The sequence below is a fragment of the Lissotriton vulgaris genome, chromosome 3_1, assembly GCF_964263255.1.
Source record: "Lissotriton vulgaris chromosome 3_1, aLisVul1.2, whole genome shotgun sequence".
In the NCBI taxonomy this organism is placed as follows: domain Eukaryota; kingdom Metazoa; phylum Chordata; class Amphibia; order Caudata; family Salamandridae; genus Lissotriton; species Lissotriton vulgaris.
Genome location: NC_141689.1, coordinates 1235340281 through 1235368078, shown reverse-complemented (window position 1 = coordinate 1235368078; position 27798 = coordinate 1235340281). Strand labels below are relative to the sequence as shown.

Genomic DNA, 27798 nt, shown 5'->3' with positions numbered 1-27798 from the left:
AGATTCCATTTCATAGCATGTGCTTTCTGGCATAACCGACAAGAAGGATGCAAGAGGCTAAGACACCAAGAAGCTTCAGAGCTGTTCTGATTCAGACTCAGGACCTAGCCTGAAACATCACGATCATAGCCTGAATGTCCTAATTGTTTCGGCAGAGGAAAAGCCCTGAACTCCACTGTGTCCAGTATGCCCTTATAAATGTAAGATTCTGTGAAAGAGTTAGGTGAGACTTTGGCTTGTTGATAGTGAACCCAACAATGTCAAGAGATTCACCATTGTCTAGACCAGGTCTGCAACTGACAGTGGCATGCCCGCTTTTAACAGTCAATGATCGAGGAACAGGAATACTAGTCACCCCGATCTAGGAAGATGAGCAGCAATCACTGTCAACACTTTGATGAACACATGAGGGGCATGCAACAAACTGAAAATGATCCTGGCCCACCTTGAATCTTAGATGACATCTGTGGGACTGTAGAAAGGGTATATGAAAATACTTGTCCAGCCAAGGAAACCATTCGGTCACCCGGGTCCAGAGCAGAGAGGATCTGGGCTAGTGTGAGAATTTTGAGCTTGTCAGTCTGCAGGAAAGCATTCAAAGGCTGAAGTCCAGAATCTGACTAAGACACCATACTTCTCCAAAACAAGTAAAGAGTAACAACCCCTCCTCATTCGAAGTGGGAATCATCTTGATAGCACCCTTGGATAGAAACAACTGTACCTCCTTTAACAGAAAGGACAGGTGCTTATATAAAATGTGCTCTAGTGTGGAAGGAAGGAATAGAGGGAAGGGCAGAAAGAAAAGGCAGGGCATGCCCATTTTGAATAATCTGTAAAGACCCATCAATTGCACTTAATGAATCACCCACCTGGGAGGAAATATTGAATCTTGTCCTCTGCTGGATGGGCATGCATGACTAAAGCCCACTAAAGTGGTTTGATGGGCGCTCTAGAGGGCGAAGAAGACTAATGTGTCTGTGTATGCTAAGGTACGGGGTCCCCTGCTAAACAGAGATCGTTGCTGTATAATTAGTTTTGCCTCTGTAGAAGGGGAGGGGATTAGGCAATACTGTCTTATAATACGATAGGGTGTTTCATAATATACTGTTTGACAACGCAGATAGTATTTTTGCTAGGCAGTTGTTTTCTAATTTCAGAGCTCAATAGTTTAAATAAATATTTCTAACTTCCTTTGTGTCTCTTTCATATCTTTTTGTGGACTAGTGAGTGAGGGAAAGGGAGTGTCCTGTCACCACGATCGCAGAGAAGGGTCGGGAGTGTTGTGTACTGGGTGTGTCATTTGTTCTTCTGGTTAGGAGTAGGAAAGCAAGTGAGACACTATAGCTAGTCGGACTCTGGCTCATGGCACTGAGGTGGTATGGTGACCCAGTCCCTAACTACTGATATTCCATGGTCCCAATCATAGCTCTTTTCTGAGCAGAATCCCTGCAACAAAACATTGTTACTACTTTGTGGATGTGTTCAAGTAAGTAAAAATGTAATTATCAGCCATGTACATGTGCAATTGCCAACGTATGTTGTACAAACCAAAAAAATCAAAAAAGATGGTTTAAAAGAAAAAAACAAAAAGGAAACCGGGGTTCAGAGATCACTGGCCATGGCTTTAAAATCTACTATAACTGTAGTCTTGGCACCATCTGAGGGTAGCTGCAATTCTAGCGCTTCAGCAATCTGCCGTAAGCCACCGCATATCCCATACGGAGACCGGGCCGGGGAGGACTCTAACTCCCAGACTCCCTGGTCCCCTGCACCGTCACTTTTGCGCCCGGCGGTGCTTAATTGCATCACTGCAGCCCCGAGCAACCTGCCGTAAGCCCCCTCATTTCCCATACGGAGACCTGGCCGGGAGCGGATTACAACTCCCAGTCACCCCGGTCCCATGCACCATCACTTTCGTGCCCAGAGGCACTTACATGCATCAGTGCGGCCTGCGGTGCAGGACGCGCCCGTCTCGTCTGGTCCCGTACCACGCCCGAAGGAGGATGGGCTGAGCCATTTCCCTAATACCTGACTTTCGAGAAGCATGACAGTAAGACTCTGTCTCTGGCCTAGTGCCTCAGCTGGCCTCTGAACCACCACTACAAATGAGGCACTTTCTTTTGTTGGTGGCCCAAGTGACGAGTCAAGCTCTGTCTCAGGTGAGGTACCAAGCCCACTGGCAATTTGCAAATAGAGCATCATCTTCCCCATCATAATCACCATCAACATCTGGAGGTGATCCCTGTACTGGTACAGGATCAGGGTCAGAGTCAAAGAGATGATGAGGCCTCTGCTGGCAGATACAAAGGGGCAAAGATATTGTGTTAGAGTCAGGTTCTATGATGACCAGTTGTGCTTCTGTTTCATCATGCGGCATTAGTCATGCTTGAGCAGAAGTCGGTTCGGGGTCTGACATTGAAGTCGGCACTGGGTCATTCTCTGTCACCAGTGGAGCAGACGCCTGTATCAGGATAGCGGGGATCCTGGGGCCAAAGTGGAATTCTGTACCAGCTTTGGTACGGACCTGGTAACAGATCACAAGTGGGCAGACAGGCAAGGATTCACTGACGGCAATCTGACTGGAGTCCCTGTGGGTCTATGGGCCCAGAAGGCCCACCAGAGGGAGTTCGAATCACACTGATGCAGCATGGTCTCCATGAAGGGCTCAATTTGCTGTGGGGTCGACAATAGCCCAGGAAATTTGTGACATGTCAGGACCAGCTGAGGAATCTGTTCAGTGGCCAGAGACCTCGTAGAGCTGTGACTGACATTGCAAAACACTCACACCTTCTCTTTGGAGTCAGGCTAATAAGATGTGGTTGAGTCCTACTTTGCTTTTATATGCTTGCTCTTAGACGCAACTTACCGGAAGACTTAAGAGTATGAAGTTAAGCGGTCGCCAGAACAGCCTCGGGACTGGGACTGAGTACGCCGCTTGGAGCGTGAGTAGGACCTAAGTATAGACTGCACAGTTTTCTTGTGTTCAGAGATGTACAACTGTCATATCTCAAGCCCAGACACCGAAGACACACCTTGTGCAGGTCAAATCACTGACATCTGCTTCTAGCATCTTCGCAGCATGGCTTAAAACCTCATGTGGGGTTTACATCATTCCCTAGCACAATTGGCAAAATGTTTAGGACGCTGTCAGAAAAGTCAAAAAGTTAGGGGCAGAGCTCCAGAACGGAGTCTGAACGTACAGAAAGAAAGAAACTGAGGTCAGCATTTAGGGATGGCGCTTATAAGCTGCTCATTTCAATCACTTCAAGGACACTATGGAGTTTGTGTGGAACTGCACGACACCACGTAGAGGCACATTGGAGCACAGCTATATTAAACGTTTTCAGAATCCAGTCTGGCGCCTGGTGAGAATTCTAAGGTGACGAATCTGTGGTTAAAAGTAGACATCAGAAATACAGTACAGTGGTGACTTTTTAGTGATATAGACTTGTAAACCAAGCAGAACATGACTCATTGGTCCACTGGTAACCAGTACAGTCTTCAATTCTACACACACACACACTGTTACACTTCATAACAGTTGAGATCAGCCGAACAGCTGAATTCTGAACAAATTGTAGTTGGTCAATTTAAAACGTTTGAACTTCACCATCAAGGAGTTAGCATAATCCAATTTGGCATTTCAGTGCTCCACCAGTTCCCTTATTAGGCGTCTTATCAGTGAATAGGGTTACTGCTTCAGGCTGAAGAAGACAGCTGATCGCTGACCCTTTGCGTACCCAAAGACAGAGTCTAGAATCCCAGAGAATAAGGATGTGACACCAAATAATTCTGGGGTTTGAGGGACTGTGTTGATAGCAAAAACTCCATGACTAAATCAAAACAACAGGCCTCGGCCTTCGCTCCTTTCAATTTTAAGCCCATAAGATTAATCCATACAGACTCCACTCAGTTTTAGAAGGATGAACTCATCCTGATAAATCGAACTTCTTCCTGCAACCCTCACTTCCTTGGTGAAGATGCACCTACAGGGCTGATAAGCCGAATAACACCACATCTATTATTCTTATAGTTCTAACTAATACTTACTTTTTCCTCTTTGCCAGAACAAACCAATTTCATGATACATTTAGTTTTCCTCGTGGTCACTGCATGGTACATTGGTGTGAAAGAAGTTGTGTATGTCTTTACATTGTCTTTACCATGCTTGACCAATGCTTCCTCTGAAACACACAGAAAAGAAAAAAAGCATTAAATGTTTTGAGCACTTCGTCTTTTCAACACATAGGAAAAAAACTGGTGTATCGTCGGGAGACAGAGATACGCACACCAAGGATAAAGCCAGAGGCACAAAACAAGTTCCTAATATTTGCATGGGATGGCAGTACATTAGAAAAAGAGGTCCCACAACAGAGACAACTCTAGTTCTGCACAACCAAAAGTTAACACTCATGAGCAAGTAGGCACATAGAGAATGAGGACGAATGAGGACAAGGTTACACACCACCAATGAACAAGGCAGCAAGGAAATACACACTAGAGTGATAATGATATTAAAACTCTCAGAAGTCATTCAACACAAATTAACTGAGTGTACAGAGAGAGACATGGGCTGACCCACAGAATCCATGACAAAAGTCCCCAATTAAATAGAAGTTAGCTGGGCCAAGCTACAAACTGAAAACGTTCTGTTAAAGCTAGCAACCATTGTGCTACAGAGGTATAGCTAAGCCTCCAGTCAGTTACCATGCAGAATTTCTATGCACTTGCTTCCTATTATTTGCACAGTATTACAATGCTAATCTCTTTTAAAATTGCTTACATCACATCACATCAACTATGTTACAAAACCATGGAGATTTAAGACTCAGGTGAGTGGCAGATTGCAACTAATGTTTATTACACTTTACAAACGAATTTTGGCAGTATTTTCCGAATCGCATGAAACTTTGTGGAGTTTATTTTCTGTTAATAAACTACCAGAAAAAGGGTGTTTGAAAAGTATCCCAGGTGGCACGCAGTACCAGCTTACATGGAGGTTGTTACACCTGTAGCAGTTTCCTTGTTTTGACAGACTGGACAGGCCTCAGCAGGGCCTATTACTAGGACAGAAGTAGATCTGTTTATTCTGCTGTGCTCTGGCTATTTGTGGGCTTAGATGTATGCGGAGGCATAATGGCTTCCTGTTTAAGTGTAAGGCTGCTCTCTCAAACAAAGATGGCTTTCTAGTGGGCATATTAAGTACTCATCTGTACTGTAAGTTCAGACACCAACAAATGGCAATGCAGAATGCATCACCTTGATCAACGTGTCACAAGCCTTTGCAACAGTTCTGCAATCCTTGAGCTGCTCTGGTGCTTCCTCTTAAGGATAAGAAACCACTGAGGGCATCACTTAATTCTTTGGCTTTCATTTAATAACCAAAAGCTTTATGCAAGTTATTTTCAAGATCATCAACTGAGCTATTTGTACTAAAGTACTAAATTACAATAGCAGGTGAAAGGAAAGCATGCATTCTTTTCCCGGCAACAGAGACAACTCCTAGGCATATTCACAAATGTGACATTTATTTTCCATCAGAGTCCAGTAGGTGGTAGTCCAAAGCGTCCCTGGAATCATGGAAGTAGATACTGATTCATTAAGTACCGGTCAGACTAGTACCCCTGTATTTGTAAATTTGCACATTTTATTTACCGTCATATTTTGTGGCAGGGCAAATTCTTTGGTAGGGCAAATCCTATGTGCTTGCCACCACAGTTTGGTCTCCTGTTTTGTTACAGTAAGATCAAGTTGAATACACACAGTTTGTACCACATAGTGCATACTTCATGGCAAAGTAATCAGGACACAGAAGCCAACACACTTATTAACTGGTAAATTTAATTGCTGGGCGCGATGTGACATTAAGCAGATTTCTGTTTGATGGTGTTCGGCTCTCGTAAGTGGTAACCTACCTTCAGTGAGTCCCACAGTTCCAATTGGTGGGTGGCTGAATACCACAGTAGGAATGTTGCTGTAGTCTAGTTTTGAATCCTCTTGACCCTCAAACAGCCTCTGTGCTAACTTTCTTCCTGCAGCTATGGCCACTGAAACCAACATGACTAAAATTAATATTAAACACTTAAGAAACTCTGGTCACAATTTAGTTTTACTTTGTAAAGAATGTACTAACCCTTCGTTTGGTTTACACACATGGATACATGTATATAAATATTGATTGGCTTGAACATGGTAAAGCGAAAATTTCCATCTTAAAGTTATCAGAATTACATGTTGCATCCTGTGGAATGTGTGTGATTGGAAGAGGTAGAGAGGTGTGCGTGGTGTGTGTGTGTGTGTGCGGGGTGTGTAAGTATGTTTTAATGTACGACACACAAATGTAATGAGGATCTAAGACGTTTCCAGGACGGAAATGGCTCTTTGTGTAACATACTGTAGGGAGTTCTGAAATGCAGTATTTTTCACATTTTTAGGGACAAATGTGATAACATTCATCAATAACTGCAACATGAGGTTCATGCAAGGTAAACTGTTGGAAGTTGTTAGGTGTATGGCACTTAGGTTCTTGAGGTTGCGCACAGTGCACATGCTACATCACTGATGAGGCAAATCACATGGTATTCCATTCCAGTGATGAATAGAGCTCTTTGGACATCACATGACTAAAAGTTTAACACTTTGCTATGTTGATCAAGTATGCAGGGGGAACACATATGCAGAGAGAACACAAATGCAGAGAGAACACATATGCAGACACCCAACGAAGTATCAATGAAGCAAAGATTACTGGCATGTGCCGTGCTACAAGAAGATACTGTGCCTCTCCAAAGTTGTACTGAGATGGATTGGTGGTCAAAGGACAGGTCTGCTGTAGTACACCTTTCAATTACACAAACGGCATGGTGACACCTTGTACCTCAGGCCCTGAATCAACCTGGGGATGCGTAGAGTGGTCCAACAAGTGCATGCAAGCACAGTACATATAATACACACTTTCACACTGAAGCAACTGATCATATGAAAATGAAGGTGTTAGATTTGGGCTCACATTGTACTATTGGTCCTGGAAATCTGTACAAATGTCATATTAAATGTATTGATAGAACTTGATTACAACTCAGATCATACAGTGAAAACAAGATTACAAAGGATGTATATTTTTGGGTCAGTACAGCATATGGTGGGCGAAGCGCTAGGGCCTTAATATGTATGTTGCAGAATGGAGAACTGTAAACCTTGGGAGGAGAATGTAACAAAGAAATTTGAAGAAAGGTGTTCATCACTGTGTGGCATCGCAGTCGTTACTTTTGTCATCTTACTGAAAACAACAACATAAATGTGCAACTTTCTTCTGTCCCATCCTGCAGCTTCCAAGTTTGGTGCACGGTACAGATGGTACCGCAGAACAAGTGAAAACAGAGGGTGCAAGGTAGTGCAGCAATATTAACTTTCACACCTGCAGCTTCGTTCTAGCAAAGCATTTCACTGTGCTGCCCCTCGTGCAGTCAGAACTACTGTTTGTAATGTTTTCAAAAGGGTTTTAACATCCAGTTTCATTCAAATTCAAGTACCACCACTTGGGGCAGATATGTTTTCAGTGACTCGCAGAGAGCCAGGTGCGGGGAGGTCATTGAATGTGAAACTGATAGCAGCCAGAACCTAAAGGCAGCCTTCCTTCAAACGGATTAGTGCCCACAGGGCAGCAGAGGAGCACAGAGCTTAACAGGAGAGGTACTATAGGAAAGGGGAGGATCTTTCCCTTCCAGCAATATCTCTTTAGTGGATCTGTGCTCGTAGGTCACCACCGGATGGTAATGCTCAGACTCCCGCACCACACACCCATCAGGGAAACTGAAGGGGAGGGCAGTCCCCAAGCCTGGCCAATTGTTCCACCTTCCTACTGAGGGGGCAATATAGTGTTCTGCCATCTTGGGAAGCACATTTCGAAGGATTGTCCCCAATCTACAAACCCAGATGAGGCCAAAAGACACTAGACACCTGAGAGTGTTTTTCAGAATCTGTGGGGTGGCAGACACATCATGGCATTGGGATACACTCCCCACCCTTTGAGGTCATCCAATATCTCTGCCTCTCTGAGAGAAGGAGCAGATTAGGACCATAATGTGGCCACTCTATTGGGCTGAAAGCCCACTAGGCCACCAGGGATGAAACTTTTTAAAGAAGTGGATGGTGGTGACTCTGCTTTCAGTCATTGGGTAATTTCCCTTTTCCAATCCCAGGGGCTAACAAAGTCTTTCTGCTCTGCCCCCATCCCAACCCGCCTTGAGGGGGGATGGGGAATTTGGAAGGTTTTTTATCACCGCAGCAACTAGACATCAAGGAGTACTTTTGGTAACGAATGTGGTGTCCTTATGTCGGTCTCATGAGGATTCGCAAAACGATCACTAGAACACCAGGAATTGCATTGTTTTATAAAAAAATTAAGGGTCGATTGTTGACCAGCTTTTCCACGCATTGGACAGCATCCTTATCACCACCACAAGGGTAAACACAGTCACCTGCCCCACATGCCCCCCCCTATTGCCATGGGGCAGATTCCGAAATTTACACTGAATCTACCCATCCCAGGTGGAGAGAAAGCCCACTATGTGCCAGGAAGTGTTGTTTAATAATCAACTGGATGGAGGACCAGCCCGTCATGGCATTTTATTTATTTATTTTATTTTGAAAGTTTTATATAGCGCGAACAAGATCTTTGCAGATATCAGAGCGCTTTACAAAGGCAAGGGGTAAGAACAGGAGAGTGCCAACAGGCAATTGGGCATAACGTAATTGTAAGTAATAAGTGAATGCTAGGGTAGGTACACGAAGGAGCATAGTTAGGTAGGTAAGTCATTAGTACAAATAGTACAAATAGGAAGGAGCATGGACAATCAGGTAAGTCATAATACAAGTAATACAAATGGGCAAAGAGATCAAACATGTAGTTAAGATCGACGCAGAGTCTTAAAAGGTCCAAAGTAGTAGTTCAAGTTTATCATCTCCCTGACATCCAATATTTCATAACTGCTACCAAGTCAAGTCAAGTCAAATAATTTATATAGCACGCTACATACCCAGAGGGTCTCAAGGCGCTAGAGGAAGGGTGGGGAATTACTTATCGAATATCCAGGTTTTGAGTTGCTTTCTGAATGCTGGGTGGTTCTGAGTGAGGCGAAGGTGAGTGGGAAGTGAGTTCCAGGTTTTAGCTGCCAGGTAGGAGAAGGATCTTCCTCCCATGGTGGTTTTGTTGATGCGAGGTACGGCAGCAAGGGCTTGGTTGGAGGAGCGTAGTTGACGGGAGGGGGTGTAGAAGGAAAGTCGTGTGTTGAGGCATTCGGGTCCAAGTTCGTAGAGTGCTTTGTGTGCGTGGGTTAGGAGGCAGAATGTTATCCTCTTATTGACGGGGAGCCAGTGGAGGTTTTTCAGGTGACTCGAAATGTGGTCATTACGCGGGATGCCTAGTATGAGTCTGGCTGATGCGTTCTGGATGCGTTGGAGTTTTTTCTGTAGTTTTGCGGTGGTACCGGCGTATAGGGTGTTACCGTAGTCCAGGCGGCTCGTGACCAGTGCGTGGGTGACCGTTTTTCTGGTTTCGGTGGGGAGCCAGCGAAATGTTTTTTGAGCATGCGAAGAATGTTGAAGCAAGATGATGAAACGGCGTTGACTTGTCTGTTCATCGAGAGTGAGGAGTCCAGGATGACGCCCAGGTTCCGTGCGTGGTCCGTCGGGATGGGTGCTTTTCCAAGGGCCTCTGGTCACCAGGAGTCATCCCAGGTGGAGGGGGAGGTACCTAAGATAAGGACTTCGGTTTTGTCTGAGTTCAGTTTCAGATGGCTGTGCTTCATCCACTCGGCTACTTCTTTCATTCCTTCATCTAGGTTGGTTTTGGCGGTGTTCGGGTCTTTGGTGAGTGAGATGATCAGTTGAGTGTCATCAGCGTAGGAGATGATGTTGAGGTTGTGTTGGCGTGCGATGGTCGCGAGGGGGCTCATGTATACGTTGAAGAGGGTGGGGCTGAGTGAAGATCCTTGTGGCACGCCGCAAATGACTTCAGTGGCCTCTGACTTGAATGGTGGAAGGCGGACTCTGAGTTCTTCCGGTAAGGAAGGAGGTGATCCATTCCAGTGTTTTTCTTTGGATTCCGATGTTTCTGAGGCGTTGTAGGAGGGTGCTATGACAGACTGTGTCGAAGGCTGCGGAGAGGTCGAGGAGGATGAGGGCGACTGTATCTCCATTGTCCAGAAGAGTTCGAATGTCGTCTGTTGCTGCGATGAGTGCGGTCTCAGTGCTGTGTTTGGCTCGGAATCCGGACTGTGAGGAGTCGAGGGATTTGTTGGTTTCGAGGAAGGCGGCGAGCTGGTTGTTGACAGCTTTCTCGATGACTTTGGCCGGGAATGGAAGGAGCAAGATGGGGCGGTAATTTTTGAGTTCGGTGGGGTCAGCTGTGGGTTTTTTCAGAAGGGCGCTGAGTTCGGCGTGTTTCCAGCTTTCCGGGAAGGTGGCGGAGTTGAGGGAGCAGTTGATGACGTCTCGGAGGTGTGGTGCTATGATGGAGTCTGCTTTGATGAAGATATGGTGAGGGCATGGGTCTGTAGGGGATCCTGAGTGAATGGAGTTCATCAGGCGGATGGTGTTCTCAGTGGAGATTGGGTTCCATTCATTAAGGATGTTCAAGGGGGGTGAGGGTACGGCAGAAGGTTGGGAGGGTAGGTCTCCGGGTTGGTTGTCGGAGCTGTTGTGGATGTCTGCGATTTTGTTGTGGAAGAACGAGGCTAGGGAGTCGCAAAGGGTTTGAGAGGGAGTGATGTCGTTGGAGTTGGCTGAGGGGTTGGTAAATTCTTTGACGATGTTGAATAATTCCTTGCTGTTGTGAGCGTTGTTGTCTAGTCGGTCATTAAGTGCAGCTTTCTTGGCAGTCCGGATCAGTTGGTGGTGTGTGCGGGTGGCGTTTTTGAAGGCGTACTTGGTGCTGGTGTTTGGGTCTTTTTTCCAGGCCTTCTCAAGGGAGCGACAGAGTTTCTTGGATTTCTTAAGATCGTTGAACCAGGAAGCGTTTTTGCTGCCTGGTTTGAGTTGCCGTTTTTTCAAAGGTGCTAGGTTGTCAGCGCTGTTGGTTAGCCATTGATTGAGGTTAATGGCTGCTTGGTTGGGGTTCGAAGAGTGGGCAGGGGGGTTTTGAAGAAGCGATGAGGAGATCTGGTCGATGGTGATTTTGTTCCAGTTTCTTCGCAGAGTAGGTTGAGGTTGGTTGTGGGATTTGGTCTTTTTGTAGACAAAGTGAACGCAGCTGTGGTCTGTCCAATGGAGAACTGTGGTGTGACTGAAGGAGATATGCTTGCTGGAAGTGAAGATGGGGTCAAGTGTGTGACCTGCGTAGTGGGTGGGGGTGTTAACAAGTTGTTTGAGTCCAAGGTTGGCGAGATTGTCCAGAAGTGTGGAGGCGTTGCTGTCGTTGCTCTTTTCCAGGTGAAAATTGAGGTCTCCCAGTAGAATGTAGTCCTCAGAGGGGAGGGCGTGTGGGGTGATAAAGTCAATGATGTCATCACTGAATTGTGCCCGGGGGCCAGGTGGCCTGTAGAGGAGGGTGCCTCTGAGTGTGGTCTTGGGGTCTGTGTGGATCTGGAGGTGAAGGTGTTCGGCGCTAGCGAGGTTGACGTCAGAGCTGGTTGAGATGCGGATCGAATTCTTATGGACGATGGCAATGCCTCCTCCTGTTTGCTTGATGCGGTCCTTTTGGATGATCTTTAAGCCTTCCGGGATGGCAATGGTGATGTCTGGGGCTGAGGAGGCGTTCATCCATGTTTCAGTTAGGAAGGCGACGTCCGGAGAGATGGTGTCTAGTAGATTCCAGAGGTCAATGGCGTGTCTGTGGACTGAGCGGGTGTTGAGCAGGATGCATTTTAGGTGGTTGGTGTTGGATCTCTGTTTGGTGTTAGTGGAAGAGGAGTTGGTCTTGGTGCAGTCATACTTGCAGGGTCGTCCGGTACTTGGAAAACCCTAACAACCCTGGGTATTTCTGAAGTCTCAAGAGCCAAGGGAATCCAGGGGGTGTGGTTTGCAGAGATCCTAGTATGTTCTTTAGATATTCACATGCCCTTCTGTGTAAAACTATAGCTAAACAAAACCCAATATCCTCTCGCTTTCCAGGTGGAATAGCTGCAGTAATTGGACCTTGGGTTGGTTGGCACCCAAGAAACCCAGCTGATCCTTGGCATTTCTGAAATCTAGAGACGTAAGGGAATTCACAGTGGCGGTTTTGGTTGAATCACAGCACATTTTCCTGCTTGGAATGTCCTGCAAATATCAATGACAAGAACATAACGGCAATATACCCTTATCCGTGTGACTGGAATCAAGGAAACTTCCAGCTAATACCAAAAGTAACAATATCCTGCATACACCACCGAGATATTATGACAAGAGAGAAAGAATCACTTGCAAATTCGCAGGCATTTTGGAAAGTGGCAAGAAATTAAAGTGACTTAGAAAAAGAAGCAAGCAGAGCAAACCTCTGCTGATGTTGCAAGTACAATGGAGCAACAAACCACAGTATGCCAGACCTTTCAGGATAAGACTTAAAAAACATGTACATTCCCTCTGTGAACGGATTTATTAGATCTAATTGGAACTGGTCTACATATCCTGAAAATCTGGCATGGATTAGACCTGTCTTTTCCTATGCTATCCACCCGTTTTCAATTGACAGATTTTTATTTCACAATTGAAAATGCTTACAATTTAATTAATTAAAGCTAGATTTTAAGGTGTGTAATGGTTTTATTGAAAACATTTATATTTTGAACAAACTGAAAATATTTAATTACAAGTTAAATCACTGTTGCTTGTTGGCGATAGTGAGGCATGCAATTAAAAGACACTTTGAGAATACATTACTGTTTGTTTTCGGAAATGAAACTGACAATTATCAATCTGTTCCATTGGCGCAAAGGATAAGGAACCATTCTATGCACATTTGCTTTTTATCAATTCCTTTATTGGAATTAAGGCATTCGTGGACACTGTCCAGAAGCCAGAAGAAACGTTATTGATTATGCAGTGTCTGATAGACTCATTAATCTATATTCTATGTGCTCCTGTTCTTATTGGCTGAATGAAGAAAATGGCTTAGGCCTCGATATAACGGGCTGTCGCCAACAAGCCTTAGCAGCATTTTGATTTGTATTCAGTAGCGAAGTCTTACAAATCGCTGCTGACTTAGTTACAGTTACAGAAGCAGCTGAGCACCGTTGTTACTAGATAAGGGTGTTATTTTAACATTAGTCAATTCACCTTCTCACTGAAATAGCACTTCGAAGAGTTTTTATCTGTGGGAAAATGCAAATGCTACTTACCAGTATGCATCTGTTCTTGGCATGTAGGGCTGCTGACATTCATATCTGTGCATAGTCCGCCACCTAGTGTTGGGTCCGGATGATTGCACATTGTTGTCCTGGAAGAGTCTTCGAAGTATCACGAGATAGGTGGCTCCTCCCCTGGACTACAGTGCGCATGGGCATCGCCTCCATCCCCAGATTGTTTTTAGCCATTGGCAGAGATGGAGTGAAGAAAGTGAGTGATGACCATGCTATGAGCATATGTGTGTATATGAATAAATACTGCAGCTGCTACAGGCGCCGGGGAGGAGGGTGGGCGATATGAATGTCAGCAGCCCTACATGCCAAGAACAGATGCATACTGGTAAGTAGCATTTGCAGTTCGAGGCATGTGGGCTGCTGAATTCATATCTGTGCATAGAATACATAGCAGTCCCTCCATTAGCGGCGGCCGCCCGTGCCAGCTGCAGCAGTCTGAAAAAGCGTTTTCAGAACAGCCTGACCAACAGCTGCCTGCTGTTTGGAATGCACGTCTACACAGTAGTGCTTAGTGAAAGTATGTGTGGTAGACCATGTGGCTGCTCTACAGATGTCTTCTAAGGGAATGTTACCTAAGAAAGCCATAGAGGCCCCCAACTTCCTAGTGGAGTGGGCCCTCGGTGGGATAGTGAGAGTGCGCTTAGCTTTAGCGTAACAGATCTGAATGCACTTTACTATCCATCTAGCAATCCCCGCTTTGGAGATTGCATTTCCCTTGTGTTGTGTGGCAAAAGCAACAAAAAGTTGTTTTGTTTTGCGGAAATCTTTTGTCCTGTCCACATAGTACATCAAGGCCCTTTTCACATCAAGAGTGTGGAGCATACGCTCCGCCAGCGTCTCTGGGTTTTGGAAAAACACCGGCAATTCAATTGTTTGGTTTATGTGGAACTGTGAGACCACTTTGGGTAAGAATTTAGGGTTAGTGCGGGGCACCACCCTGTTAGCATGTACCTGGAAGAAAGGTTCTTGGATGGTGAGCGCCTGCAGCTCGCTAACCCTCCGTAGCGATGTAATTGCTACTAAGAACGCAACCTTCCAAGTTAAAAACTGGAGCTCACAGGAGTGCAGTGGCTCAAAGGGAGGACCCATCAGTCTTGTGAGAACCACATTGAGGTTCCATTCTGGAGCTGGTGGAATGACCCTTTTGAGTCCTTCCAGAAAAGCCTTGATAGCAGGGACCTTAAAGAGTGACAGGTGCTGCCTATTCTGGAGGTATGCTGCCATAGCAGACAGGTGAATGCGGATGGAAGAGTACGCTAGATTACATCGATACAGGTGAAAGAGGTAGCATATGATGTTTTGAATGGAAGCATCTAGCGGGTCAATGCTATGGTCCACACAGTAGATGACAAACCTCTTCCATTTAGCCGCATAACAAGCTCTAGTAGTGGGCTTCCTTGCCTCCCGAATGATGTCCATGCAATCGGGAGGAAGATTGAGGTAGCCAAACTCTAGGACTTCAGGAGCCAGATCGCCAGGTTGAGCTGTTGCGGATCTGGGTGCTGAATGTCGCCATGGCTCTGCGTCAGAAGGCTGGGAGTGAGATGAAGCCTTTGATGCGGTACCACGGACAGTTCTAGAAACGTGGTGTACCATGGTTGGCGAGCCCACGTTGGAGCAACTAGGACAAGAGTCATCGAGTGCTGCCTGAGCTTGCGTGCCACCAGCGGTATCAGAGGTGCTGGGGGAAAGCGTACGCAAATCTGCCTGACCAGTTCATCCACATCGCATTGCCCTGTGATTGGGGGTGTGGGAATCTGGCGGCGAAGCTTTGGCATTTTGCGTTCTCCTTTGTGGCGAACAGGTCTATCTCTGGATGACCCCACTTTTGGAAGTACGGTTGGAGTACTGATGGATGTATCTCCCACTCGTGCATCTGATGGCTGTGCCTGCTGAGCAGATCCGCCATCTGGTTGTCCTTGCCCGGGAGATGCTCTGCCATGAGGAAGATGTTCCTCTGAATGGCCCACTTCCACATGCTCTGAGCCAGATGAGACAGCTGTGGAGAGTGTGTACCTCCCTGCTTCTGGATGTAGTACATGGCCGTCATGTTGTCCGTCCGGATCAACACGACCTTGTTGCACAGATGTACTTTGAACGCCTTTAAGGCCATGAAGATTGCCATCAGTTCCAACACATTGATGTGCATCTTCCTTTGCTGAAGTGTCCATAGTCCCTGCACAGTGTAGTTGAGTACATGCGCTCCCCATCCCTGGAGAGAGGCGTCCGTCGTCAGGATGATCTGTGGGACAGGCTCTTGGAATGGTCGGCCCTTGCAAAGGTTTTGTGGATTCCACCAATGCAGAGAGTTGTACACCCGACCGCTCACCAACACTAGGTCTGTCAGTTGCCCATGAGCCTGAGTCCACTGACGTGCTAGGCACTCCTGAAGCGGACGCATATGTAGTCTCGCGTGCGGGACAATGGAGATGCAGGAGGCCATCATGCCTATCAACTGCATGAACACCTTCGCTGGAAGCGAGTGTTGGGGTCTGAATCGTTGGATCAGCGCCTGGATACTGGCGATTCTCACTGAATTCGGCTGCGCAGTGGCTGCCAGAGTGTCGATTGTCGCGCCCAGATACTGTCGCACGTGGGCGGGCTGGAGATGGGACTTTGGGTAGTTCAGAGAGAATCCCAGATCGTGCAGGAGGTGAATGGTGCGTGACACGTGGTCTACGCACTGCTGTTCCGTCTTCGCTTGAATGAGCCAGTCGTCCAGGTATGGAAAGACGTGGACGTGTTGGCGACGGAGATGCGCCGCCACAGTCGCTAGGCATTTCGTGAATACTCTTGGTGCCGTGGTGACCCCGAACGGCAGGACTCTGAACTGGTAATGCTGGTCTAAGATCGTAAATCTGAGATACTTTCGGTGGGAAGGATGCAGGGGAATATGAAAATAGGCGTCCTTCAGATCCAGCGTAGCTAGAAAGTCCCCCTGTTGAAGCAGGGGAAGCACCTGCTGCAAAGTGAGCATATGGAAGTGCTCCGAGTTGATGTACCGGTCCAGGATCGGTCTGAGTGATCCGTCCTTTTTGGGGATCAAAAAATACAGGGAGTAAACCCCTGTTCCCCGCTCTTGCAATGGAACGAGCTCTATCGCCCCTTTTTGCAGCATGACCAGAACTTCTTGCTGCAACAAGGTCAAGTGCTCGCCGGACATAGCACGGCTTCTTGGCGGTATGTCCGGTGGAATGGACGTAAGTTCTAGACAGTACCCGTACTGGATAAGAGACCTCACCCACCTGTCCGTGGTGATGGACCTCCACGCCGGCAGGAACTGCTGGAGTCTCCCCCCGACAGGTGTTGAGTGATCGGGGGGCAGTGACAAGACGTCACTGCTTGTTGGTGGTGGTGGACCTGGAGCCATTGTTTCCACGTCCCCTGCCTTTGATATTATTGCCTCTGTAGCCACCCCTGCCCTTGTTGTTGTTATACGAGGTCTGGGTGTTACCCTTGTAGCATTGTGTGGACTGGGATGCCTGTCCCCTTGAGGTGCCTCTTGAATTGGAGCGACGAAAGGAACCACCCCGAAACTGCTGACTTTGTAAAGCTCCCATAGATTTGGCAGTTTCGGTATCTTTTTTCATCTTTTCTAGGGAGGCATCCACCTCAGGGCCAAACAGATGGTCAGGATTCACTGTTTGACTCAATATCGTGGTTTGGATGTCGGGTTTGAACCCCGAGATTCGAAGCCAGGCATGGCGTCTAAGTAACACACTTGTATTAATAGCCCTGGAGGCAGTGTCTGCCACATCCAGGGCACATTTGATGGATGCATTTGTAATGAGTTTACCCTCCTGAATGAGCATCTCCCCCGCCTCCTTGTATTGGTCAGGCAAGTGTTGCAGAATGGCCTCTAATGTGTCATAATGGGCCCTATCATAACGTGCAAGCAGGGCTTGGGTGTTAGAGATCCTCCAGATGTTAGCTGCCTGTGCAGCAATGCGTTTGCCTGATGCCTCAAAGACTTTGGACTCTTTGTCTGGGGGAGGAGCGTCACCAGTAGTCTGCGAATTCGCCCTCTTTCGAGCGTTGGAAACCACCAGGGAGTCCAATGGCAAGTGTCCCTTAATATACGTGGGATCCGTGGGCGCCGCTTTATATTTCCTGTCGATGCGAGGGTTGACCACCCGCGCCCGGGTGGGCTCCTTGAAAACCTCCTGTGCATGTTTCAGCACCCCTTTAAGCATCGGTAGTGTCTTGACTTGCTTTTCGGCTACCGAGAAGGTGTCGAATAAGAAGTCCGCATCCACGGGGTCCGAGTGCAGTTCGACGTCATGGTTCGCTGCAGCTCTCTCTATTAAGGCATTGAAGGCCGCCGAGTCCTCCGTCGGGGACGTCTTGGCGGCGAAAAGTTGAGTGTCCTGACCCGACTGCGGGTCTTCTGCGTCGCCTCCTGCGGCCCAGGGCACATGCTCTTCTTCCGGATCCGAGTACGCAGGATAGGTGTACTCGGCATCTTCCTCGTCCGCATCAGGCGCGGGGGAATGCGTCGGCGAGTGTTCCAAGGCCTGTGGGGACACAGGTTCCATCAGAGCCGAAGAGTCCGCAGAGTACTTCTTGTTTTTGAGCGGAATCTTAAAAGGTTCCAAGGCCGGCTCCGACGTAATCTTTCGTTTGAGGAGCGACAATTTTCCGGTGTTGGCGTCGATGATCACCTCACGACGTTCCTCCACCGCAAGCGGTTGGAGCCGAAGCTTCGACACCACCAAGGCAGCTTTCGGCGTCAATACCTCCTTTGCGTGCCCGCCCTGTTTCGGCGCGAAGGCCTTCGGCGCCGACTTGGGTGGAAGGGTAAAACGAATGGCCGTCTGCTCTTTAGTAGGCTTAGGCGTGAGCGTAGGCGCTACGGTGTCCTGAGCAGGAACCTCAGTGGACTTCCGGATCCGCTGTAAGGAGTCCCCCACTTTTTTCGTAAAGGCTGCCGAGGGCTGAACCGGCTCGAGCGACCCCTCATCCTCGAGAGCCTGATCACCGGTAGACTTCTTCTTCGGCCCCGACGGACCATGTCTAGTCGCGTCGTCGGCCTGACGTTTCCTCGGAACCGTCTTCGGGTCCATGACCCCCTTCGGCGCCGACGCAGCCGCGTCGGGGGCCTTCGCCTTCGGCGCGGACCCAGAGGGCTTCGGGTCGGCCATTTTGGCGTGGCTCTGCAAGTCGGCCATTTTGGTTTTCTTGGAAGTTGACGCCTCCAGAACCTTCTTCACCAGCGCCACTTTCAGTTTCGGTTTCGCATCCGAGGGTGCGTGACCCGTTGGCTTCACTTTCGTTTTCTTCAACATAAGTGATGGCTTAGAAATGTCCGTGACCGGGCCCGTAGGCGGGGACGTAGGACTCATAGTTAGATCTTGGGTAAGGCCCGAAGGCGATCCCTCGACCTGGGCCGCATGAAGGGGAACAACCCCTGAGTCTGTATGGAGATGCTCCTCCTCCGAGCTATCTCCCATCGTGGCACAAGCCTGGTCGTCGTCCCCTACCTCGTCGGAGACTTCGTTATAGTCCTCCTCACCCGCGTCGTAGGTCTCCTCCTCGGACGCGGGCCCAGAGTCCGACCCTCGCACGTCGTCTTCTCCCTCGACAGATTCCTGGAAAATGTCATCTGGTGGGGGTGCCGAAGCAGACAACTGAGCCTGGAGCCGATTGGCCCGGCGGATCTTTAAAGTCTTCTTGCTTCGGAACTTTGAACACGCCATACAGGTGTCCTCGCGGTGATCCGGTGACAAGCAGGTATTGCACACAGGGTGCACGTCGAGGTGCGAATATTTAGAGTGACACAGCGGACACTTTTTGAACGGGGTCCGCTCCATAGCAAAGGGTGTAGTGTAGGCCCGTCCGCGTCGAAAGCACGTGGAAGGGCAGTAAGAGATCGGAGCTGAGAGTCAGATAGAAAAACCGTACGCAACTATACCGACGCCCAGCCTAAAGACCTTTTGGTCTTGAGTATAAAGTAGAACAACTATCGGTTCCGACAGAGGGAACCGAAACACATCCGAACCCAATGGCGGAAAAAAACAATCTGGGGATGGAGGCGATGCCCATGCGCACTGTAGTCCAGGGGAGGAGCCACCTATCTCGTGATACTTCGAAGACTCTTCCAGGACAACAATGTGCAATCATCCGGACCCAACACTAGGTGGCGGACTATGCACAGATATGAATTCAGCAGCCCACATGCCTCGAACATGTATTTATTGCTGGGTGTTCAAATAACAACTGCTATCAAATGCCCTCTTAGTATTTTTTTTATTTAATACACATACAGTGTCACATTTTCACCTTCTGAAACTGATGTTTTATATTCTGTTTGAATTTTTATTTATTCTCTTGTATTTTACATTTAGGTTTGTGCTTTCAATTAATCAACAATAAACTAATTGACAGGTATGTTAGTTAATTAAAAGAGGAGTTGAGGGATGATAAAGAAATTAGTAATTGATTAAGTTTTAACTGGACAAAAAAGCAAATAAGGATTCAGGAAGCATATATAATAGAGTGTTGGTATGTTGAATGTATACCTCTATATAATCTTCCTATTCTGAACAAACAAATAACAGACCTACCTTTGTATTTTAAGGGAAGACATTCAAAAGTTACTTCTACAACAGGTAACAAAACAGAAGATATTCAACAGCTGATGTAAAGTTAAGCCTATGACCTAAAGATGGAAAGCACCTTAGAACATATTTCCTCTCACCTGGAGTGAGAAGAGCTCTCCCACATACATCACCAACAGCATAGATGCCCTTTCGACTAGTATTCTGGAACTCATCAACTACAATGTGGCCCTTTTCATCCAGCTGAAGACTCTGTGTGAGAGAAAAAAGTGGTAAGTGAGTTTCACTCCCCAAAAGAAGAACGAGAAACATGTGGAAATATCTGATGTAGTATTAAATGTTAGTAATGGAATTTATTAGAAAGTAACGGAGTCATTATGTCAGCCCTTTTCCAGGTCACAAGGCAAGTAGTAGTCAGGTCGCCTTTCCTCATATATGACGAAGAAAGGTGGTGTATATAACCATTTAAAGGTACGAGATTAATTGCAGGAATAGAAAAACATGCCTTGTATGAATAAAAAAGACCTTGGTTCGCCGGGCCCACTTCATCGCTATCTAATGCAACAACACCGCACACGCCCTCTTGCACCAAGAACACATGACCCACAAGCAAATCATGGGTGCCCTGCCATATTTCCCGTATTAGTAATACAGCACTGCCCGCCTGTCGCTGCCAAGGGGGTGGGGGAGGGGTTAGATAAGGGGGAATCCAGATTCCCTATTTTGGTTGTCGATTTTGGTATATTGTTTTTCATGACTCAGATCCTATTTTAAAAATGCACTGCTGTTTCAAAACAAAAGAAACTCGGCTCACGGGTAGTGAGGTCGATAAAAATAAGCATTCTCATGTCAATAACTCAGTATAAAAAACGACTATAGATGATGAAAATGTACATGCATGTCAATTGTTACTGGACGCAGTGTTTAAAAAAACAAGTTTAAAAAAAAAAAAGTCCTTGGAATTTCTGGTCACATCCGTCGATTTATATTCAAAAACAACTCCCATCACATCTAGAAAAGAAACACCACCGTATCTTTTGTTAAGTGCTCTTCGGAGCAGAGAGAAGTAAAGCGCTCAGTCTCACCAGTTTGTCCAGATTGAGCTCTTCTGTGTTTGGGTCTCGACCTATAGCCCACAACAGACAGTCAACATCAGGGATTGTTGTGAAAGTAGGTTTTCGACCAGGAGCAGAGCACATCACTCGGACCTCCAAACCGCCAGCAGTCTTTGCAACAGATTTTACCTGGAGACAGACCGCAAGCAGAAATTAATTGTGACATCTTTTAAATTACTTTAATATTTTACAGTTTTTAAAGACAACTGGGAAAGAAAATGAGAGTTATGAAACTATATGCACAGACTTCCAGCTATTCCGTACTGCCATGGTTCATGGTCTTCAAATAATGTCCCATACAGCTGGCCTCAAAATGGTTGCCCTTAATATTCAATAAAAAAAATTCAAAAGTAAGACTCGCCAATGACAGATACTAGTATATTAGAAGTGCCAAAGTTCAATAATTTTTCTGAGCTTAAATGAAATATGGCAGCCCAAACGCAGCAACTTGGAGGCGATCTGCGTAAGATGTAAATATTAATAAACGCATATAGATGTCTCTATCCAATCTCTCTCACACACACACACATCACAAATGTCAAAATAAATGTCACCGTTAGGAAATCGGTAACACAAAATAGAACTTATGGCAGCGGGTCATGGTCTGTGGGTCTGATAAACTGCTAGAGAGCTGGATGGGTACACACAAACACACAAAGTAACATCTTCACTTTACAAACAACAATTATATTTCTATCTAGAAACTACATACTACTTTAATGTTATTTTTCCAAGTTGATCACTGAGAGAAAAGGACACCCAAGCTACTAATCAGTTAAATGGCCATAGCATCACCTTTGTTGATGCAACCATCATGAACCCATATTATACCTCAAAATCAAGAACATATTCTAGTGTTTGCCATAAAGATATTTGTTTTTTAGTGATTACAATGCAAACTCTGAATTCATTAAGTTGGAATTCCCTTGTTGTCAAGTTACTATACCACTTGTAAATGCATAGGCCCCCCCTTTACAGGGTATTACGCATTTGAGATATAGAGGTTACATAACATAGCATAGAAATATAAATATAGTGACCTTGGAACACTCGTTTTAGCCAGAGGGGAAGACAAGTAATGATAAGAATAAAGGAATTACACATGGAAGAGATCAGGCACCTAATAAAACAAGGGTGATTATACACATTAGGTCAAAGACTCAGCTGGGAAATTAATTATTTAAGAATTCAATTCACCAATAATTGCCTAGAGCAATATATTTTTCTAAACGCCTCATAAAATCAGGTAATTTACTGTGCAACGTTGAGTTTTGTGGCGTATGATAACCCAAGAGAACAAGTCACATAAATTGTGAGAGGGCTTTTTGTCATTGTTTTCAGGGAAGAACAACCAAAGCGTAGCTCCTAGGAATAGGTAACAACTACAATGGGAATTGCCTTTGTGGACTTCACACAGGAGAGACTGAAGCTTCAAAGTACTCAATGCCATTTTATTAATTCGCCTTTGCAGGGGATATTTAGCAGACCAATAGCTTAGAACACAAAAAGTAGCAACTCCATTTATTTTGGTTCTTCTCAAGCTGGTTATTAGACGCCACAAATACAATCGCTTAACTTGAATTTGAGCACTGCCTCTGCGTCCTGAAAAGGCTACCAGTTTACGCAAATGAGCTGAACATTTCTGAAGTAATTTATGCACACCATTATATGTTCCCAATCTATAAAGAACACGTTGAACAGAACTCCACAAATGATTTATTGATACAGTAATAATATTGGAACCAACTAAGGGGCCCTGCGGCACGTGCAATGGAAGCCCATAGAAACCAAACGTTTCCCCCCGAGCAGATGCTGGGTGCAAATACTAAGAGGAAGCGTGGCGGCACACACCAGAAGGGGTGAAATCCAAAAGCCTCTAAGCCGAACAAAACCAGCACTGTGGCTACGCTGGATCCCTCGGTTATCCAAACAGTCCAGGATGGTAGCATCGCTGCTGGTACACCAAAGGAGGCAGCCTCTGTTAATAGATTATCTCATACAGAGGACCCCAACAGGCAAAGAATTAGTGGACTCATTGCCCTGTCTTCGAAACCTCTAATGCAAAGACTTCTACAAATTGAAAAAGAAATTGCTTAAGATTGAAGGAATGATGGTGTCTAGTGTGGATACCACTAAGAATACTATAGTAAACCATGGTAGATCACAAAATCCAGTGAATGAGGGCCCAAGGGCCAGCGGGGGTTCGTTAGAGCTAATTCTAATAAGAATGTCCAAGTAATGGCCCCAAGTGCAGAGAGGGATGAAGTACGGGGAACGAATAATATACCGGAAGCTGAGCTCCCAATTGTTAGGCCTTGTGTTCGCGAGGAAACATTCCTGGGGGCCCCAAAACCACAGACAATGCCTATTGCCACCCAGGGAATTGGTAGAGGGATAGCTGTAAAGAACATCCACCAACACCTAGATCTACCCCCAGACTGTGCACCGTATGTCGTAATATTGACTGGGGTGCCAGAATTAGAACATGGGAAGGCCGAAACACATGACCAACTCAAAAACGAAAACTATACCCTGGCTAAATAATAACAGACCCCTCCCGGGAGAAGTTCATGGCCAGATATTGTGTGTGAGGAGAATGAGCTGGGTGGGAAACAGACCAAAAAACTCAGCAGGGGATTGTATTGTTGTAAATTTTAAGGACCCAAGAGTTGTGGGTCATGTATGTGTGTGTCCAACGAGATCCTCATGTTCCATCATTAGGGTCCATAACTTAAGTCATTTCTACTGTCCCCCAAACTACATGGTCAATTACGGCCAGTATGAATGGAACGGGGTATACAACGTTTAGCACGCATTTTTTACAACGCACTACCATTACAACGCAGGCATTACCACGCATACCATTACAACGCATTGCGCTGGGGGGCGCTCTAGGATAGGGAATAAGTTTAATTTTATATCCAACACCTTCCCTAGTGTCCACGGGGACTGGAGTTGGAATATAAAATTATACTTACCACTATCCAGCACCTCAAAGCGCTATGCGTTGTAACGGTATTCGTTGTAAATACCGCGTTGTAAAGGTATGCGTGGTAATAGTATGCGTGCTAACGTCATACATCCATGGAACAGGGTTAGTCACAACGGCCCACAGTTTCCTGACCCGTTTAGCAATAGATTTAGCGGCTTAGATCTGGTAGATTGGCTGATTCCCACGTGCACTAGTGTGAATGTTTCGCCAAGACAAAGTCTAACATCTAGTGAGGTATTAGGAGGGAGTTTGACTTTTCAAATCCTCTCAAATGTTGAGGAGGGGTTGATAATGGACGATTTATCATTGAGGCCTAATCCGGCGGGGGAGAGCCCCACTGGTATTAATGTGCCCAACGGTGAATATGTTGTCCTGGATCGAGGTCCTAAGGGAAATAGTGGAATTGTCATCCAGGGATTGGCTGAGACGCACAGGGTAAATCATTACCGGGATAAAAGTGCGGTCACTGGAGGCTTAAGAATCCTATCGTGGAATATTGCAGGTTTGGTGACCAAAATGGACCACCCCGATTGGGGGGCGTACATTGATGGCCACGAGATCTGCCTATTCCAGGAAACATGGGCAACCGTTCCCCAGTATAGAGTAGGGTTCGTGGCATACTGTGAAGCAGCTTCCAAGGGGCCTATAGGTAGACCATCGGGGGGATTTTTTATATGGGTGGATACCCATCTGGGATGCAAGATAAGACGTGTAGATACGCATTCTCCAGATATTATGTGCATCCTTCTGTTACATAGTAACCTCCCTAGACTAGCTATTATTAATGTCTACTCTAGGCCAGCACAGTATGGTGCCAACTCCCCTACCATAGACTCATTGGCAAATTTTCTTGGTACACTTGAGGGGTACCCATCTTATAATCGGTGGGGATTTCAACTGTCACTACGAGCCCCTTAATGCATGGCGCAAGTTATAAGTAGTGATGAGGATACAGCATGGTCAATTCCCCCTCCTAATATTTATCCTACCAGGGGGTGGACACCCCTAGTCTTGCAGCTAATAACCTTAACTTTGACCTACTCCTTAAGGGCATGCAATGGGCGGTTTATTGGAGATTGCCCGGGTTATCCCACTTTTCAGTCAGGAGATGTAGCATCAACAATTGATTATTTAATGCTCAGTTTGGAGGTCTGGCACAATGTGGTTGATTTCAGAGTTAATCTACACCATGAAAGCGACCACAATCCATTAATTATGAATCTGGACTTCCAGCTGGCAGGAGTGGGTATCCTTGGAGAGCTCGTGCAATGCAACAATTTGGAAGTTGCCCAAGGAGGGAGACGGATTAGGTGGGAAAAAATCAACCAGTCCCCAGAAATTATGTCCAAGCTTTACACAAGTATTATTCCACTGCTGGAGAAGGCCAGCGGCACAATGGAGAATAGACCGAATTCAGGCCCCAACAGTAAACTTGGGGAAATACATCTGGAAATGGTCCAGATTTTGGGAGAGTTCTTTTTTAATAGCATGCCACAAAAACACAAACCCGGTATTGATAAAAAATCCTGGTATGGTAGGGATTGCAGGGTAGCGAAAAAGGCTCCGTTGCTCGCACTTAAGGGGAACAATAAGGATTGCATCAGGGAAGCAAGGGCTGATTTTAGGAGAATAACTAAACAAGCTAAACTAGATTGGGAGGAAGATAGATGGCAGGCCATTAAGATTGCTCTAGATTCAAAGGATAGCAGATCTTTCTGGAATTTGGTCCACACTGGAAAAACTGAGGGAAGGATCATTATGGACTCTAATATCGATGAACAATCCTGGCACCTATATTTTAAAGAATTGTATTCTAGTTCGTGCCTTGCCACGAATGATAGCAAGGCATCCCAACATCATCAACTCTAGCAAACCTCCAGCCCAACAAGGCACCCGGTTTGGACAGGATCCCAGGGGATCTGTTCAAAAACGAGCAGACAGTGTGGGCACCATATTTATTATTGCTTTTTAATGAAATAATCCATGGCCTCCCAGTACCGCCTACTTGGGCAGGAGCGGAGATTGTCCCCATTTTTAAAAAAGGGTCACCGATTGAGCCTGCGAATTACAGGCCAATCAGTCTTATTGATGTTACGCAGAACATTTATAGAAGGTTATTATTGGGCAGATTACAAGAGTGGATTGAAGACAGAGATATATTAACTCCATTACAAGCAGGATTCAGATCTAAAATTTCGACTACAGACCAATTGTTTAGGTTCCAGTTAATTTACTGGAAGCATGAGTTTTGGAAGGGAGGAGTTTGTATCTTACATTTGTGGATTTGAAGTCGACGTTCGACATGGTGGATCGTGACCAGTTGTGGAATATCCTGCTGGACATGGGAGTTCCGCCATATCTTTGTCAACAACTCAAACGCCTCCATGAGAACACATACGCTAGGGTAAGATATGGTAAGAATGGTCTATTAACAGCGCCTTTCCCCGTTGGAAAGGGGGTCAAGCAAGGCTGTCTTTTCTTTATTCTTAAATGGCCTACTTGATGATCTGCTTGCGGCTAAGGATCTAGACGCTCCGAGAATATGGTCATCTAAATTTCCAGCACTAATGTTCGCGGATGACACCCTGCTCCTCTCAAAGTCATCAATGGGGATGCAGAGAGTGTTGAATGGGTTTGCCCAGTTCTGCAAAAAGCGAAAATTGGTCGTTAACAAACAAAACAACATATATGGTCTTTAATGCCACTACCACTAACTGTCCACATCCTTTGATGGATGATAGACCATTAGAGCAAGTTAAACTATTTGATTATCTGGGCCTATCATTAAACAACAAGATGGGATGGGGCCCCCAAATTGGGAAGGCCAATCTGAAATGGACCCAGGCAATAGGGGGACTAATGAAAGTTCACAAGTCTTGTGTGGCAAAGACCATAAGCCCGTTGCTTGAGATCTATAAAGTTCAAGCTAGGTCTGCTGCCCTTTACGGGGCAGAGTTGTGGGGACATTGTCCTCCTAATGCCTTATCACTTACTGAAAATAAGCTTATCAGAAATATTCTAGCTCTTCCAGCAAGTTCGCCCCTTGTGCCGCTACGAATGGATTTGGATATTCTCCCAATAGAGGACTTAACTTCAGCAAGGCCGCTGCTATATTGGCAGCGGGTGTGGAGTACACCCGAGTTGACACTATAGGGATGAATTGAAAGCGTTACTGTTATTATTGGGGGCTGTAGGCCGTATACCCTGGCTGTCGTTTGTCAGGGATTCCTTTCGCGCCATGGGTAGGGAGGATTTATGAACTACCCCTGAGGAATCATGCTTAGCAATTTCCAAAAGACAATTATCTAAAGCTGTGAAAGACCATAAACTTACCAGCCTAATTCAGGGAGTAGCAACGACTAGCCTAACGTACGGGTTCCTTGACTTTAAGTCATTGTACCAATTTGAACAGGTTTTAGACCAGCTTCAGCCGCCTCTAGCTGGGAAGCTGTATCTGCAATTCAGATATGGGACACTCCCGCTCTATGCAGTAACTAACAAGTGGGCGGGGATACAAAGTCTTTTTGCCCAGGATGCGTGGTGGAGGAGGAAACAGTGACCCATGTAATGCTATTCTGTCCAGCATATAAGTTGGCTAGGGCAAAATGGATCATTCAACTGTGCAGAAACATGGGCATTAGAAATTATCGAGACTTCTTAAGGATCCTAAAATCTGATACTGCATTAGTACATGTTGTGGCGTGTTCAAAATTTCTCTTCGCCATGTGGCTCAAACGTATGTTTTTGGTAAAGGACGCTATTTAGCTACTGGTGGCTGTTTTTTAGATATAACTTTT

The 27798-nt window shown here is 46.1% G+C and overlaps 1 protein-coding gene across 1 annotated transcript in view; it reads right to left on the bottom strand.

Moving 5' to 3' along the window:
• The window catches only part of GSR (glutathione-disulfide reductase), a 183159-nt gene that overhangs the window by 8659 nt on the left and 146702 nt on the right, over positions 1 to 27798 (bottom strand). Inside the window, exons 9-12 of the mRNA XM_086961703.1 lie at positions 20980 to 21138; positions 20035 to 20146; positions 5916 to 6047; positions 4051 to 4184 (exon numbers count right to left, since the gene is read on the bottom strand). Coding sequence (XP_086817829.1) covers positions 4051 to 4184; positions 5916 to 6047; positions 20035 to 20146; positions 20980 to 21138 — 537 coding nt within the window. The remainder of the gene's footprint in view (positions 1 to 4050; positions 4185 to 5915; positions 6048 to 20034; positions 20147 to 20979; positions 21139 to 27798) is intronic.